The sequence below is a fragment of the Homarus americanus genome, unplaced genomic scaffold, assembly GCF_018991925.1.
Source record: "Homarus americanus isolate GMGI-L3 unplaced genomic scaffold, GMGI_Hamer_2.0 scaffold5831, whole genome shotgun sequence".
NCBI lineage: Eukaryota > Metazoa > Arthropoda > Malacostraca > Decapoda > Nephropidae > Homarus > Homarus americanus.
The window spans coordinates 2,502,992-2,522,180 of NW_024719604.1; the positions used below are offsets into that span (position 1 = coordinate 2,502,992).

A 19,189-nucleotide genomic window follows, 5' to 3' on the forward strand; every position below is an offset into this window, starting at 1 on the left:
AGGGACGCTGCAGTACAGTACTTAACGGGGTGGTGTGGCGGTAAAATTAACTAATTCCAATAAAATTCATTTATAATATTGGAATTAATTAATTTTACCGCCATATGGGGGGTTTGAAGAGTGCAGCTGGCCAGATACAGCTCACTGCATCAACACGTACATTCACTCCTCACACATGCACACCCATCCTCTTCATTTTTCTTATTTTAGCTCAAAATTAATTTTTTTTTTATTTCTAAGCCACATTAGAATACCCTATACAGTATTGTAATGATGCACACTTGGAGCACAGAATCCCCAGTTTTTCCAACTTCCCTCCCAAGTTTTTTCCCGTGAGTCGAACATTGCTAAACCAAATTTTGACCAATCATTAATTAAAAAAGGGTTTTAGAAATTTTATGTCACTAAACTGAAATATCAAGAAGTGAATGAATGTTAAACGAGGGATACCTTTAAAAAAAATTTCCTGTTGTAAAAGTTTCAAGTCCTGCCGAAACTTCCTTGGACCACACCATTGCTACAACCTGTGCCACTCTACTGAATAAAGTTCACTACCCAGGTACAGTATTGTTCTTTTGAAAACCCTGGGCATCAAGTCAGGGGCATGTCTTTCATATCTAGTGACTTCAGCTGTTGGTAAACTTTACCCTATTCTTTTGTTATAAGTATGAAACCATACAATAATGCCCCCATTTCATTGGAAGAAGAAGAAGTGCTAACACAGACATCTGGGAGTGTCCCTTGTCAATAGGTCAGCGGTCTGGGTTGTGTGTAGTTTAAAGAGATGCATTAGAAGTTACACCTGTCTCCAATCCTCCCTATAGCTGGCTTTTGTGTTAGTGACCTTCCCTCTGTGAAGGGAATCCATGCAAAATTTCTGAAGCAAGATAAACAATAGCACGAATGAGACAAAAATCATCTTCCGTGATCTCTACATTTACTTTTTTGTTATTTTAATTTATTTATGGTTTGTATTAATTTAATTACACATTTAAAGATGTTCTGTATTGATTTATTAAGTAACTATAGGTATGTTTTGTATTTAGTCTGGGAAGTTAGTTTTGGTCAAGTAAGTTGTGAGAAAATCAGCCCCAAGGAATCATCCCCCATTTATAACCAAAAAATTAAGAGAAAATTGCTTTTACTATTTGAATTTTTCCTAAAAGCACAACTTCTTCTGTGGAATGTATGTCTTTCATATAGTGAGGACTGCCTATACAATACTTTTAACAACATTGTTTGGCCATAAGTCTTTCATATAACAAGAATACAATACTAATTGATGAGAAATCCCTACACAGGCATACATATAGCAAGCAGAAGCCAAAGAGCTTAAAAGTCTAAAAATAAATAACAAAAGAACTGCCCAACAGCATTACCCAATTAAGTCTTGATTTAGTGAACAACTGTAACTTTAACAAGACATTAAAACAACACACAGGAGTACATTTACTCTATACAGTATTTGATTATAAAAATTGGTCACAGAGAGCTCAAGAAGCCTTTCACTTGGTTCTTTATATGGACAACAAACTATTGGTTTTTATTGATTTTTCCAACATTACTGGGATACAGTACTGTACAAAGAACCATATTTGTGTAGCATTTCATTTTTGTGCTTAAGTGTTAATTCATGATAGACTGCTTGTACTGTACTGTATCTACAAAATAAAACTCTAAAAGGAAGAAATACAGTAGCTATATACAGAACTGTAAAGGGAAAGAAATTTTTCCCCTGCACTAAGTACAATACTGTACAGTATTTCTAAATTATAGTACAAAACATGAGAAAAGTACATTTCAGTAAGATCAATATCACTGAGCTTGACAAACAGCTCCCTATATACTAGTGATACTTTTTGATAATACAGTACTGTACTTGTGATACTTTTTGTTAACGTTAAGATTCAAAATTTTGTTAATACCCTGTACAATATTTTTTAAATAATTTATTTTCTTTATTTCAGTGTGCAAGTTTTTCATATTACTACAATACAATTAACTCATTTCAGATCTATCACGGTAATTGTTAGTTAATTATCCACTTCCTGTACAACAAAGATTTCTCCAGTTTATCCACAAATTTTTTTTGTGTTGGAAGGTGGCGTCTTTCATTATGGTTATCTGTAGAGGAACAAACAGAATACTGATGAATAACTGCCGTAGCAGCGGAAATATGTTGATTGTTTGGAGGACCACCAATTGCCGAGGCAGTTAAAAGATGAGGACGTAGGACAGCTACTCCCATCTCTTTCATACTCCCCACTGTGTGAACTTGTTGTGATAAACGCAATGTGCCTTTTTTCATGTGCTGCATATCAAGGCACACCTTCTGTGTCGTAAAGTGAAACGCTGCCACATCCCGATGATACTGACTGCCACCCTTGAGAGCCAACAGGGTTTCCTGCAGCGTGGCTTTAAGTTCGAGGATAACGTACTGATCTAAATCCAGAATAAGAACATTTTCTTGGGTGTCTCTGTGGCGGTAAATACAGTCAAGTTCAATAACTCTCTTTACTACAGGCCGAGTTAGCTTAAAAGTCTGTGAAGAACTGAAGAGCTTTTCTTCAAATTCAATACCTATCTCATCACTGTACTTGTCTAGTAAGTACCTAGCCAAAGGTGTAAGGACAGGGCCATATATAGTAAACTTATCTATACCAATGATGTTGTAAAATGATATAAATTCAATAACTTTCAATGTAGAAATAGGATTTTCTACAGGAAGAAGACAAACTGCAGACTTGTTGATGACACTCTTAAGGCTTTCACTCTCATGTACAAAAACAGGTTGTGATGGTTCTGATGAGCCTACTTTGAATTGTATCATATATGGTGTTTTACTTAGCATAAGTTTCTTGCTATCAGCTGTGCATAAAAGGTAAAGAACACCTATGTCCTCTTCAACAGTGTTGTGTCCATGAACTCTTTCTGATGCAAATTCAACACTGCAGGTGCCAGGGGCAGGTGTGCCTTCATAATCAAACCATATTAAACAGCTAAGGTCTGATGGAGATTCAGTGGTTTTGCGTACAGCTGCTATACTTCTGATCTTAGGGTCACCAATACCATTTTGATTATCCCAAAATGAGGAGTAAACTTCAAGGTCTGAAGTAACTTGGACCCAGTCTGTGGGGGCTGTAGATACTTTGTGATGAGTATTGTACCCACAGTGTGGTCTGATATCTTCCGCTTCTGATGGGGCTTTCCCAAATGTGTCGAGGTACTCAAGAGTGTACCTTAACCTTTCATATTCATGCTTATAGAACAAGAAGGCTACAAGACTGACAACCGTTACGATGGTAAGAGCAAGCTGCTGATATTTACGCATTGTTCCATCAACTTGCCGAGGAGTGATGGGATCATGTAGAGGTTGGGAATAGTGACACTTGGATTTTTCACTGAGACTCTGCATCCATCTGTCGGAGGAAGTAATCTATTAGCATTACTGACAGCATATTTATGAGAGAAAAATATGATAACTCCAAATGAAAGATTGACCCATAAATCTTGTATAAATCCAAATGAAAGATTGATCCATAAATCCAGTTTTCCAGCATTGCCTGTAATCAGGCAGCTCTCCTGATAGCCCTGGCCTTATTTGAATTATCAAGTTACTGCACCACACCCTTACATGGAAGTGAGGCTAATCATTTAAATTATTCTAAATAATTTGATTCCCAATCTATCCCACAGCTTCCAGATGGAGAAGATCCAAGGCAAATGTTACCATGAGAGGAAAGCTCTCTATAGCAGTCTGTCCACAGCCTTCATTACACAAAAGCTCCAGGTAGTACTGTACTGTATTAGGGTAGCTATTTAGTCATAGGGTGAAATGTATTGAAGTGTCTATCTTCATGTGATCCACATTTGAATTCAATACAAAATTAGTCATAAATAGGTGACTTCTCTTCCACCCCAAAGCCTTCTCTTCTCCTCCACCCCCATTCTAATTCCCATCATCATCATCATCATCCAAGAGCCTTCTACATACACACCTCAAAGTAAGTGTATTTTTCTACCTTTTTTGTTGAATTTAGGCAATTTTCGGTGAGCTGGAACCAATTACCCAAAAACCCATTGAAACAATGGTTTTGGTTAACGAGTTTTTCGGTTAACGAGCAACCTTCCAGAAATTGTGCTCGTTAACCGAGGGACCACTGTATATATATATATATATATCATAAATTTGTCAATTTAGTTAAGGTAAAGATTAATTTTAGATCGAACATAGAATTTCATATTTCTATTTATATAGAGACAAATAATAATATACTGGTCAGGTACTTCATTCTATTACATTTCCAGAGCAAATTTATAAATGTTCAGTTTGTTAACAAATAAGACCTGCCCAATTAACAACACTGCTGTAGTTTGGGCCAAATGTGTTAAAAAGTGATTATTTCAAAAATAACCCTAAACTAACCCAAGTTGACAAGAAAAATTAGCACAGAAAGATTGTTAGAAGACCTCACCTTACTTTCTAGCCATGGGGCTCTGCCCCAGACCCCCTACATACTCTTACTATAATATGGTGCAATTTTACGTTTTTTTGTGAACGTGAGCAGCAGCCCAGATCGCACGGCTCCTAAGCATACACCGAACATACCACAAAACCTTACCGATTTATTGCTGTACAAGACTATGTAGTGCCGCTAATGTGAGCCTAGGGGCCTAATTATCTACCAAACAAAGAATTTGGTCAAGAAATGAATATCATATCAGAACTCACCGATGAAAATATAATATGAAAAGAAACGTTGGTAATTATTTACGACTTCACAGCCGCTGATTTTTAATAGATGAATTGAACAATTCCGCAGTTTCACTGTGTTTTATAGTGGACACCGTCGGAGTTATGGAAAATATGTTAAAATTGGGTTATTTATAAATTAAACCTAAGATGATTAGAAAAACAAGTGGAAGAAGCAGTGTTAGACGACCTCACAACCTAACCAAAGAAACCTACCTAACTTTCTAGTCATAAGGCTCAACCCTCCCGACCCCTCGGCATAATAAACAGAAAGCTCTTACTATTATATAGTGTAATTTTACTCTTTTTTTTGTGGACGTGAGAGCAGCAGCCAGATCTGTGTGCCTCAAGAACATACACTGGTGACTGGTGTCAATTGAAGATGATTGGCTGTGTACTATCGCATCACGCCCAGAAAGACTAAGTAGTGTGCTCCTGGTCGCCTAATTACCTACCAAACGAAACAATTTCCATAAAAATTATTATTACATCAGAACTCACTGATTAAAATATGGTAAGAATATAAACATCAAAACAAATAATGCATTAGCTGTGAAGTCCCCCAGTTTAGCTTAAAACAGAAATATGAAATTCCATATTTGACATAAAATGAATCTTTAACAGTAAAATGATCATTTCAGTCATCCACCTACAGTATTTGGAAGTTGAAATTATGTTTTCCTAACCTAACCCAACCCAACCTAACCAGTCACAGCACTGCTTCTCAAATACAACCTAACAGGCTGACCTAAACTATAATACCTCATTAACCGTTGTTATTATCCTCTTGACCACTGAACAGCCTGTTAGCCAGTTGGGTTGTTACACACTGTTGGCAAGTACTGGACATGTTTTCTTGGGTTACATCCTGTGCTGACACTGTTAAATACAAAGATCAGACCAACCGCCCTAACTACTTATAGGCTGTGAAATGATCAAATAAAGTAATAAAGAGTAATAAAGGCTGACCTCAACCCCCCAGGTAGCGGTCCGTCGTGTCCTGTGTGTTGATGTAAACATTGTGTCCCAACTGTCGTGTTGTTACTTCAACTTGTACAGTGTTTAATATTAGTTAAATAAAGTTATTTTCTTATATAATGTAATTTAAATTTGTTTAATAAAATATGAAAAATAGCTATATTATGTGACACGCTATAATATATGTACAATATAAATATATTATTTAAACTTAAGCCAGAACCTCATACGAACAAAAATGAATAAATTTTGTTTTGGAGATTTCTACCTGAAACTACACTATAAAAATAAATACTATAATTAAACCAAATGTTGTAGTTATCCCCTTATGTCTTGTGAGTGTTGATGTACCTGGCCTAGGGGGGCGAGGACCCCCGGGCCTAGGAGGCGAGGAGCCACGACCCCCGGGCCTAGGAGGGACGACCCCGAGGAATTCTTCGCGGGAATAAGATCACCCTTACCCCAAGAGGTTATTTCTTAGTCAATATGGGCTGTCTTCACGCCAAGATTAAGAAACATGACACTGAACAAGAAAAAGGCATTACTATTGAAGTACCAAAGACATATACATGGTTAGTTGTATAAAGTGTTATATGCTAAACATCATATTGTCTAAGTTACCTGTCAATGTCACCTGATTATCGGTATTTGATTTCATTAAAAACCATCTGTTTAATTTGTCTTAACTGTATGTTGATTATTTTAAAGCCTATGACAGCGAGAGGTAAAGAAATGTATATTGTATATGTAACAAGTACTTGTTAGATACAATATAGTGTAGTAAATATATTAAAGCAATTCTTTAATATTTCAAGGTAAAATTTTAGGGTGAATTTATAGTATCACACCGGTCTTTATTTCTGCATTAAAAATAGGTATCTCATAATGTTTACACAATTTTAAGACATTTTTGTTCTATGATATTTCCACCGGAAATTAAGGATAACCGAGATATTAATTTTTCAAGATTATTACTTTCACTCAGTCACAAGTGTCACCATGATTTCTTTACTGATGGCAGAGGTGGTCTGACCCCCTGCTCACGTATCACTCCAGGACTCCGTCTGGGGCATGAACAACGGGTTAGGTTAGGTTAGGTTTTCTTGGTTGGTTGGTAATATAATTTGTTATTTATTTTAAAAAACAAAAAACTATACATTATGTTTGTTGGGTGGAGGGGGAGGGGGTCATTAAAAAAGCATGTGATTTCGGGAGGAAATGAATATCGAATTCGTTTGAAACTCATCAAAATATATAGGAAAATCTTTTTTTAATATTGAAATAAAGACCAGCGTGATACTATAAATTGACTCATTTTATTTTCGGTCATCCCTGTAGTATTTAGATTTCCAACCTAACCAACCCAATCTAATGTACTGTAACCTAACCTAACTGGTTTTAGACTGCAATATGAAAGATTATGTTTGGATAACTTAGGTTAGATTAGATTATGTTTGGTTAGGTTAGCATAGGGGTGTTAATCATCAGGTGAAATAAGTGAGGGTTCCTAATCACCATGAGAGTCATTAATGACTCTGATGACGATGAACTGTGGACCAGATTATGGTCACTTATGAATCAGTTAACATTGTCTGATCAACATTATCTGTCTGATTCACCTGAAGAATCTCCAGCCCAGCATATTTCACCTAAAGATTAACCACAATAATATAACCTAAACTAACCTAACCTAATGTAACCTAACCTAATCCCATCCCCCAAATAGTGTTAGGTTGGTTAATCTTTAGGTAAACTAAACTGGTGAGGATATTTTTAAGGTAATGACAGTCTTTTATAAGCAGTTATGACTCACAGGTACAGTACAGTATTGCACTAAACCATACATACAATACCTATCCTAAGTATTCAAAGTACTGTACTGTAGTTTTGTAGTAAACTTCTATACTAGTGTATGCTGTATAATGATGACAATACTGCAGGCACAGGATACAGGTATGGAAGCTGTGTAATGAAACAGAATTTGCCAGAACCTAACTAGGCTTTATTCATCTTATAACTGTCCTACAGCAATACAATAGTATCTGAAGCAAAAGGATATGATAATTACTCAACTTTTATTGACTTTTATCCTCTTTGCCACTGATTGGCTCCTTAGCCGCTTGGGCGGTCGGTCACATCTCTGTTTTGCACTGTTGGCAAGTAGTGGATATGAACTAGCTCCTGAATATATCGGAACATGTTCCAGTGTCGGTGAAGTCTGGTCGTGAATGAGCTCACACTCGGTGCCGTCACAACACTCTTTGGTAGTTTGTTTCAAGATTATAGAATACTGAAACATAGAACAGGCGTCATTTCAGGTTGGCAGGGGGGGCAAAGAAGGCTATGAGAGGCCCCTCATAATTCAAAATTGATTAAATGCTACCAACTAACACATTGTACACACAATGCACTTTATAAGTATCAAAATATTATTACCGAGAACGTTTAAATGGTATCATCTTCAGGTCATGAGACCCACTAATCCCCCACCCAAAAAAGGGTGACCTGACATTCCATCAGAAGGTCAGTAATATGAGACCACTAATCCCTGACCCTACCTTCACTTGACATTGAGTCAGGTCAGGTTAAGTCACCCCCCCCCCCCACCAAAAAAATACTTTAATTTTCATATTTATTAAGAACATTTTCAGAAAATTCTCTCGAATTTCATCCTCGGAAATTTTTTCCCCAAAGCTGGAAATTTTGGAAAATTCCGGCTTTGGAAATGATTTTCTGAGCAAATTTAAATTCCGGCTATCGGAGATTTCCGGGTTTGAGGGATTCTGGCTAACGGAGATATTACTGTATTTACCTCTCTTTCATCCTTGCTTTTCTCTCTAATTTTATATTGTTTTAGTATTGTTTTCAGTATTAGGTATATACTGTACATGTAATGGGTTCTATTTATTGTTAGGGATAAGAAAGAGAAGGTAAACCCTGCAGACTTTACCATTGAGAACATCAGTAACAGAGAAATTGGACGTTTGCCTGGCACGATCAGTGGACAACAGTTCATTATCCAGAATTGTCAAGCTTCACAGATTTACCTCTTTGATCACATCAACACCATAACCGTTGATGACTGCTCTGATTGTATCATCTTTGTGGGTCCTACAACTGGAAGGTAAAATTATACAGTATAGTACACTGTATACTGTATTGACATATATGGTGTTGTTTAATTTCTAGATAACCTGATATAAAACCTTTAATTTTTCCTTATTTTCATCTTAAATTGCCTTATCCTTTATATATTAGATAATAACTACAGTAATTATATTCTTGCTACTTAAAGAATCTCTTTCTAGAAAATACTTGTTAAAAATTTAATATTTTTTGCACTAATTATGTCATTAAAAATATTGTGAAGGTGTTTGTCTTGCCTACCATTAACCTTCCATCCTGCCTCAGCCTCTTCCTGCGTGACTGCCAAGACTGCGTTGTGATGGCTGCCTGTGGACAGTTTCGGACACGGGACTGCTGTAAAATGGACATATTCCTCCTTTGTCAGACACAACCCATCATTGAAGCCTCAGCAAAGATGAGATTTGGCTGTTTCCAGGCATTTTATCCTCAGTTGAAAGGTATTGAAAAAAATCTCTTGTACTACAGGTATTGTATCATTCAGATATATAGGACTGTACAGTGAAAGTGGGTCCCTTAGGTATGACTACTCATTAGGGCACTGTACAGTAACTTAAGACTTATTCCATATAATTTCTCATTTTTTGTGTATTTTTTATCATTAATACAGTACAGTAGAGCGTCAATTTAAAGCGAATTGATTTAAAATTATTTATTTAAAGCGACACCCACAATTAAGGACACATTATCAATTTCAAGCGAATCTTTCCTATTTTACGTCACCTTGAACGCCTTTCTCTTTTGTCGGATCACCAGTATGGCTTTTGCCAGGCGAGATCTATTGGTGATCTGCTCTCCTATTGTACCCATCTTTGGTTATCCTCTCTAAGGGATTATGGGGAAACTTTTGTCGTGGCTCTCGACATTTCCAAAGCATTTGACAGGGTATGGCACAAGTCTTTGCTATCTAAACTTCCCTCTTTTGGTTTCTCTCCCCACTTTGTTTTCTCATCTCTAGCTTCCTTGAGAACCGATCCATGGCAGTTATTGTCGAGGGATCGATTTCTCGCTCTTTCTCTACCAGTAGTGGCATCCCACAGGGTTCTGTTCTTTCACCAACTCTCTTCCTTCTTTTTATCAATGATTTACTTCACACTACAACTTATTCTATCCATTCTTACGCTGATGATTCTACTCTTCACTCTTCCTCACATTTTCCCCTTCCTCCTAACTCTCAAACTAGATCTGTTTCTAGAACTGATATCATTACTTCTATCAATGCGGATCTGTGCAGCATCTCTGGTTAAGTTCAATAGTAATAAAACTCAATATTTACCAATTACACTTTGTAAATTTGACGATCTCCCACCAATTACATTTCAGGACGCTATCATCCTGCCAAATTCTGAAATAAATATGTTAGGCCTCACCATTTCCTCCAATATGTCCTGGAAATCACACATCCTTAGTATAACTAAAGCTGCCTCCCGAAAGTTGGGAATGCTTTACAGATGCCGCAGCTACTTCAATCCTGAGCAGTTGCTCCAAGTATATAAGGGATTCATTCGTCCTAACTTGGGGTACTGCTCTCATATCTGGGGTGGCTCTTCTTCTGTCCAACTATTAGATGGGGTGGAATCAAAGGCATTTCGTCTTATTAACTCTCCTCCATTAGTCGACAATCTCTCTTCCGTTTCTCTTCGCCGCAATGTTGCTTCACTCTCTCTCTTTTACAGGTACTTTAACGGGCAATGTTCGGTGGATTTGGTATCCTGTGTACCGCCGGCAAGGCTGTGGGTTCGTAACACACGTCTTGCCCGCGGTGCCCATCGTTTCTCTGTGGATGTCGGTCACACGAGAATAACCCGTTATAGTACCTCCTTCTTTCCTCACACAGCCAAACTGTGGACTGCTCTGCCTTCTTCTGTGTTTCCATGCTCTTACAATCTGTCTCACTTTAAAAAGTTGGTTTTCCGGCATCTTCGTGGTGTTGATTAATACAGTATAACCTTTTTTTTCTATATTTACAATTTCTTTCCGTTCTTTTTTTTTCACCCCCCGGTGGGCTAATGCCCGTAAAAAAAAAAAATAGTCAAATAAGGCTTGGATTACCCCAGGGGTTAGGTTACAATTTCCAATTTCAAACTCAAAATTTTCAAAATGGGTCATAAGCGCGCCAAACGCTAGCCCGCCAAAGCTCCACCCACACCATCCCACCTCTGTGTCTTCAGTTGCCGCGTGGGTATTGTTGTAGTAACACCTGCCTTTCGTGTGTGTCAATTTAGTGTGCTTAAACCTCTCATACTCGTTCATAATGCCCAAATACAAGCCATCTCTGTACTGTACATGTACTCAAATGTACTAAATAATTAAAAAAAATTTATGTCTTGTTATGCATAGCAGTCACTTTTTGTATTACGAGTACAGTATACCAAAACCGCTATCACTAAGCATTACTGGGGTGTTCACGTGAGCACTGTCGTCACTAAACACACGCTCAGGAATAATGGGCTCCTGAACCCACACCAGAGGGCCTGGCCTCACTCGAGTCTTGCTCTAATATTGGGCAGATATTGCACAACACTTCTCACACCTGTGGAACACGAATAACGCCAATGAAACACCGAAAAGTTATCAAAAATAGCAGTAGAAAGTACGCTGAACCTCTTTATGCTATACAACGCGCCATAACTAACAAGGAGGCAGCATCTGGGTGTGCGGATTGGCCGAGGAGCTGTGAAGTAGCAAGGGGAAACCCATTGTAATTGGCTGCCTCAGTGGGTATGGTCCGAGGGAGGCGTGCTCCTCTCGCTTTGACTGGGATGTTACCACTTTCTTTGACTGATCGCACAGCCAGATACATAGCTCCCGGCGTAAGGCAAAATCACACCTTAATTTCTATTCTAGCTAGAGGGTTACATCCAACGCCATCATGTAGAGGAAGGGTGAAAATAGTGATATCCATCAAAAAACGCATTTTGGCCAGGGTGTCGCTTCACCCCCTGCTAATGCGGAGCGCCTCATATACTGTACTGTACTACTGTATCGTAGATCCAAGTAGACAAGTACCTCACCTCCCCATTCAGAAGTACAGTACTAATTCATGATCACACTGTTTTCTTATTCTTCAGGTACCCTTTTTTTTTTTTTTTAGGAAAATTATTTAATTTTCTATAAGTTGCAATCTAATGTAATTTTCCTGGGTATTGAGAGTATTGGTGAGGTTTTATATACAGAGATGATGAGATAGTTTGAGCATGTGCAAAGAATGAAGGCAACAAACTGGGACAAGAGAGGGTGTTGGTGGTACAGCAGTAATGTGCGTGCCTCTTGCGGCCGTGTCCCAGTTTCGATCCCCGGCTGGGTCAGATGTGAGAATGGTGTTATCCATGTGTGACGCTACCAAACATTGCAGGTTTTCTCAGGGTACTCCAGTTTCCTTCTGGACTAACACTGGACCAAGAAATTTGTAACAGTGAACAGATTCATTGCCTGAATGGTTACTTAGCTGATAAGTTATAGAAATAAAAAAGAAAATAGAGATGCAGGAGTTTGAATGTGGAGGGGATGAGAGCTAATGGTAGGCCAAGAATAACATGAGAAGAGGTTGTAAGATATGACCCCCAGACATAAGAACCTGATGGGAGAGGCTGTAAGAGACCATGTAGCACAGAGAGCTGCTATTGGGCAACCGTGGTTAACCCACCTAAGCCATAAAACAATGATGATGATGCAGTTGAACCTTATTAGTCCAAATGTTGAAGGTTGTATTCCATTGTTACTGCAGTGTAGTGCCTTCTATGTGATGACCCTCAACAAATGGGAGGTATAGTACAGTATTTTTCTTCCATATATAGAAATTGTTCTGAAAACAAGTACAGTACAGGTACAGTAATTATATTATTTTCTTTTCAGTGAGTTCATGTTTGCTTGTCTTTTTCAGATCAATTTAGAAGTGCTGGCATCAGTGTCTTTAATAATAACTGGTCAAATATTCATGACTTTACACCAGTGGATGGAGAAACAAACTGGTCTTGTGTCTCCCAGACAACAAAATTGTCACAAGTGTTCAAACTACCCGAGGAAGATGAGCTTAAGAGGTTGGTATAGATTTGATTTAAAAAATTATTCAATTATTGTGATCATTTAAAAGCACTTATGTTTTTCTGGCCTTAAATGTCAACTTCCATGTCTTTGAAGGACACTTTCCTTCTGGGAATCAGTGGACTTGGTTATGATATGAAAATTACTACTTCAGTACAGACAGTACTAACATTGTCGGTGTATTCTACTGACAGAGCGTGACACGGTGGTTGGTGTAACTATTATTGGCCTCTCACAAAAATTTTCCTGTACTGTATATGACAATTCAGCCTTTTACAAAGTTATTACTGGTATTTGTTATTATTTTTACATCTTACTGTGGTTTATTCTTTAACTGAACATCTGTTACAGTAACAGGTGTGAATGAATGGAGTAGTGATCTCCCTGTTAGCCAGAACAGTTGGTGCACAGTGTTTAAGGGTTAAACATTTCTGGGTATCGAGATAAATTTTTTCATCCCAAGAAAGAATCGCGCATGTATGGAATTTTATGGGCACTTGTGAATGTTGCTGCATCTGGCATGGAGCACCGCTGTTACAGAGGCTCAACTCCAGTCAAACAGACACAGAGCTGATCTGATCTTAGTCCCATTTTGTTCTTAAAAAAAAAAAAAGTTTAAATATTTTCATAATGTTACTTTTATCAAATACTTGTACCTGTATTCAGCTGTACTATACTATACTGTACTGTACTGTACTATACTGTGCTGTACTGTACTATACTGTACTGTGCTGTACTATACTGTACTGTACTATACTGTATTGTACTGTACTATACTGTACTGTACTATACTGTACTGTACTATACTGTACTATACTGTACTGTACTATACTGTACTATACTGTACTGTACTATACTGTACTATACTGTACTGTGCTGTGCTGTACTGTACTATGCTGTACTGTGCTGTACTATACTGTACTGTACTATACTGTATTGTACTGTACTATACTGTACTGTACTGTACTATACTATACTGTACTATACTGTACTATACTGTACTATACTGTACTATACTGTACTGTGCTGTACTGTACTGTACTATGCTGTGCTGTACTGTACTATACTGTATTGTATTGTACTGAGCTGTACTGTACTGTACTATACTGTACTGTACTATACTGTACTATACTGTACTGTACTATACTTTACTATACTGTACTGTACTGTGCTGTGCTATACTGTACTGTACTGTACTGTGCTGTACTGTACTATACTGTACTGTGCTGTACTATACTGTACTGTACTATACTGTATTGTACTGTACTATACTGTATTGTATTGTACTGTACTGAGCTGTACTGTACTATACTGTACTGTACTATACTGTACTATACTGTACTGTACTATACTGTACTATACTGTACTGTACTATACTGTACTATACTGTACTGTGCTGTGCTGTACTGTACTGTACTATGCTGTACTGTGCTGTACTATACTGTACTGTACTATACTGTATTGTACTGTACTATACTGTACTGTACTGTACTATACTGTACTGTACTATACTGTACTATACTGTACTATACTGTACTATACTGTACTATACTGTACTGTGCTGTACTGTACTGTACTATGCTGTGCTGTACTGTACTATACTGTATTGTATTGTACTGAGCTGTACTGTACTGTACTATACTGTACTGTACTATACTGTACTGTACTATACTTTACTATACTGTACTGTACTGTGCTGTGCTATACTGTACTGTACTGTGCTGTACTGTACTATACTGTACTGTGCTGTACTATACTGTACTGTACTATACTGTATTGTACTGTACTATACTGTACTGTACTGTACTATACTGTACTGTACTATACTGTACTATACTGTACTGTACTATACTGTACTATACTGTACTGTACTATACTGTACTATACTGTACTGTGCTGTGCTGTACTGTACTGTACTGTACTATGCTGTGCTGTACTGTACTATACTGTATTGTATTGTACTGTACTGAGCTGTACTGTACTGCACTATACTGTACTGTACTGTACTATACTGTACTGTACTATACTGTACTGTACTATACTATACTGTACTATACTATACTGTACTGAGCTGTACTGTACTGTACTGTACTATACTGTACTATACTATACTATACTGTACTGTACTATACTGTACTATACTGTACTGTACTGTAGTGTACTATACTGTACTATACTGTACTGTACTGTGCTGTGCTGTACTGTGCTGTGCTGTATTGTACTGTACTGTGCTGTACTGTATTGTACTGTGCTGTACTGTGCTGTACTGTTCTGGTACTGTACTGTACTGTGGTGTACTGTGCTGTGCTGTGCTGTGCTGTACTGTGCTGTGCTGTACTGTGGTGTACTGTGCTGTGCTGTACTGTGCTGTACTGTGCTGTACTGTACTGTACCGTATTGTGCTGTACTGTGCTGTACTATACTGTGCTCTACTGTACTGTGCTCTACTGTACTCTACTGTACTCTACTGTACTGTGCTGTACTGTACTGTATTGTGCTGTACTGTGCTGTACTATACTGTGCTCTACTGTACTCTACTGTGCTGTACTGTACTGTGCTGTACTGTACTGTACTGTATTGTTCTGTACTGTGCTGTACTGTACTATACTGTATTGTATTGTACTGTACTGAGCTGTTCTCTACTGTACTGCAATATACTGTACTGTACTATACTGTACTGTACTATACTGTACTGTACTATACTGTACTGTACTATACTGTACTGTACTATACTGTACTGTACTATACTATACTGTACTATACTGTACTGTACTATACTGTACTATACTGTACTGTACTATACTATACTATGCTATACTGTACTGTACTGTACTGTACTGTATTGTACTGTACTGTACTGTACTGTGTTGTGCTGTGCTGTACTGTACTGTGCTCTACTGTGCTGTACTGTGCTCTACTGTGCTGTAATTGTATTGTACTGTACTGTGCTGTACTATATTGTGCTGTACTGTGCTCTACTGTACTGTGGTCTACTGTACTCTGCTCTACTGTACTCTGCTCTACTGTACTGTACTACTGTACTATGCTGTACTATACTGTACTGTACTATACTGTACTGTACTGTACTATACTGTACTATGCTGTACTATACTGTACTGTACTATACTGTACTGTACTATACTGTACTATACTGTACTGTACTACTGTACTGTACTGTACTATACTGTATTATACTATACTGTACTGTACTATACTGTACTGTACTATACTGTACTGTACTGTACTGTACTATACTGTACTATACTGTACTATACTGTACTATGCTGTACTATACTGTACTGTATACTATACTGTACTTGTACTTACTATACTGTACTATTGTACTATACTGTACTATACTGTACTATGCTGTACTATACTGTACTGTACTATACTGTACTGTACTATACTATACTATACATACTGTACTGTACTGTACTATACTCGAGAGTGTATCACCTTCCTTATACTTCATGTGTGTTTCTCCTTCCTGTGTAGTGTTGGGATGATGCTGTACTGCACTGTACTGTACTGCAATTGTACTATACTGAGATTGTGTCACCTTCTTTTATACTTCATGTGTGTTTCTCTCTCTCCTTCCTGTGTAGTGCTTGGATGATGCTGTACTGCACCCTGTACCGTACTGTACCCTGTACCAAGTACTTTGAGATTGTGTCACCTTATACCTATGTGTGTTTCTCCTCCTGTGTAGTGTTGGATGATGCTGTACTGCACTGTACTGCACTGTACTGTACTATACTGAGATTGTAGCGTCACCTTCTTATACTTCATGTGTTTCTCCTTCCTGTGTAGTGTTGGGATGATGCTGTACCTGCACTGTACTGTACTATAATACTGAGAGTGTGTCACCTTCTTATACTTCATGTGTGTTTCTCCTTCCTGTGTAGTGTTAAGATGATGCTGTACTGCACTGTACCAAAATGTACCGTACTATACTAGAGATTGTGTCACCTCTTATACTTCATGTGTGTTTCTTCCTTCCTGTGTAGTGTTGGGATGATGTTGTACTAAAATTGTACTGTACTGTACTGTACCATACTGAGATTGTGCCTTTCACCTTCTTATACTCTATGTGTGTTTCTCCTTCCTGTGTAGTGTTGTATTTACGCTGCCTGCACTGTACTGTACTGTACTGTACTATACTGAGTGTGTCACCTTCTTATACTTCATGTGTGGCCCTTCCTGTGTAGTGTTGGGATGATGCTGTACCGCACCGTACTGCACTGTACCTGTACTATACTGAGAGTGTATCACCTTCTTATACTTCATGTGTGTTTCTCCTTCCTGTGTAGTGTTGGGATGATGCTGTACTGCACTGTACTGCACTGTAATGTACTATACCGAGATTGTGTCACCTTTCTTATACTCATGTGTGTTTTCCTTCCTGTGTAGGTTGGGATGATGCTGTACTGCACTGTACTGTACTGTACTGTACCATACTGAGATTGTGTCACCTTCTTATACTTCATGTGTGTGTTTCTCCTTCCTGTGTAGTGTTGGATGATGCCACTGCACTGTACTGTACTGTACTGTACTATACTTTCAGATTGTGTCACCTTCTTATACTCCATGTGTTTCCTTCCTGTAGTGTTGATGATGCTGTACTGCACTGTACTGTACTGTACTGTACCATACTGGAGAGATTGTGTCACCTTCTTTATACTATGTGTGTTTCTCCTTCCTGTGTAGTGTTGGGATTGATGCTGTACTGCACTGTACTGTACTGTACTGTACATACTGAGATTGTGTCACCTTCTTATACTATGTGTGTTTCTCCTTCCTGTGTAGTGTTGGGATGATGCTGTACTGCACTGTACTGTACTATACTGAGATTGTGTCACCTTCTTATACTTCATGTGTGTTTCTCCTTCCTGTGTAGTGTTGGGATGATGCTGTACTGCACTGTACTGTACTGTACTGTACTATACTGAGAGTGTATCACCTTCTTATACTTCATGTGTGTTTCTCCTTCCTGTGTAGTGTTGGGATGATGCTGTACTGCACTGTACTGTACTGTACTGTACTATACTGAGAGTGTCACCTCTTATACTCATGTGTGTTTTCCTTCCTGTGTAGTGTTGGGATGATGCTGTACTGCACTGTACTGCACTGTACTGTACTATACTGAGATTGTGTCACCTTCTTTATACTTCATGTGTGTTTCTCCTTCCTGTGTAGTGTTGGGATGATGCTGTACTGCACTGTACTGTACTCTGTACTATACTGAGATTGTATACCTTCTTATACTTCATGTGTGTTCTCCTTCCTGTGTAGTGTTGGGATGATGCTGTACTACTATGTACTGTACTGTACCTTTTCTCTGAGAGATTGTGTCACCTTCTTACTCTACTTCATGTGTGTTTCTCCTTCCTGTGTAGTGTTGGGATGATGCTGTGCTACTATACTGTACTGTACTGCTTTATACTGAGAGTGTGTCTGTACTTATACTTCATGTGTGTTTCTCCTTCCTGTGTAGTGTTGGGATGATGCTGCTGCACTGTACTGTACTGTACTGTATACTATACTACAGATTGTGTCTTCTTATACTTCATGTGTGTTTCTCCTTCCTGTGCTAGTGTTGGGATGAGTGCTGTACTGCACTGTGCTGTACTGTACTTTGTACTATACTGAGATTGTGTCACAGCTTCTTTATACTTCATGTGTGTTTCTCCTTCCTGTGTAATGTTGGGATGATGCTGTACTGCACTGTACTGTACTGTACTGTACTATACTGAGAGTACATACCTTCTTATACTTCATGTGTGTTTCTCCTTCCTGTCCTTAGTGTTTGGGATGATCTGTACTGCACTGTACTGTACTGTACTGTACTATATATACTGAGATACATATACATATATACTTCATGTGTTTCTCCCTTCCTGTGTAGTGTTGGGATGATGCTGTACTGCACTGTACTGCACTGTACTGTACTATACTGAGGTGTGTCTTTTTCCTTGCCACTTCATGTGTGTTTCTCCTTCCTGTGAGTGTTGGGATGATGCTTGTACTGCACTGTACAGCCTTTATACTGTACTATATACTGAAGTTGTCACCTTCTTATACTTCATATTGTGTTCTCCTTCCTGTGTAGTGTTAAGGATGATGCTGTACTGCATATATACTATGCTATACTAACCTGCTGAGATTATGTCACCTTCTTATACTTCATGTGAACCTCCTTCCTGTGTAGTGTTGGGATGATCACTTGCACTGTACTGCTTTATACTATTACTATACTGAAGTTATATC

At 38.2% G+C, this 19,189-nt stretch overlaps 2 protein-coding genes across 2 annotated transcripts in view; one reads left to right on the forward strand and one right to left on the reverse strand.

Moving 5' to 3' along the window:
• Positions 1–692: 692 nt before the first annotated feature.
• LOC121860147 lies at positions 693–5,796 on the reverse strand. Its single transcript, XM_042357203.1, has 2 exons — positions 5,723–5,796; positions 693–3,419 (listed from the first exon to the last, which is right to left on the reverse strand). Exon 2 carries the CDS (start codon positions 3,413–3,415, stop codon positions 2,030–2,032), a length of 1,386 nt encoding a protein of 461 aa, XP_042213137.1. The 5' UTR covers positions 3,416–3,419; positions 5,723–5,796; the 3' UTR covers positions 693–2,029.
• A 226-nt stretch (positions 5,797–6,022) lies between these two features.
• The window catches only part of LOC121860148 (protein XRP2-like), a 30,516-nt gene continuing 17,349 nt past the window's right edge, over positions 6,023–19,189 (forward strand). Inside the window, exons 1-4 of the mRNA XM_042357204.1 lie at positions 6,023–6,303; positions 8,646–8,855; positions 9,143–9,315; positions 12,759–12,915. Coding sequence (XP_042213138.1) covers positions 6,218–6,303; positions 8,646–8,855; positions 9,143–9,315; positions 12,759–12,915 — 626 coding nt within the window. The 5' untranslated portion in view covers positions 6,023–6,217. The remainder of the gene's footprint in view (positions 6,304–8,645; positions 8,856–9,142; positions 9,316–12,758; positions 12,916–19,189) is intronic.

What these genes read in the sequence shown, in the direction of transcription:
- LOC121860147 (XM_042357203.1), bottom strand. Translation starts at nt 3,415, where the DNA reads ATGCAGAGTCTCAGTGAAAAATCCAAGTGTCACTATTCCCAACCTCTA.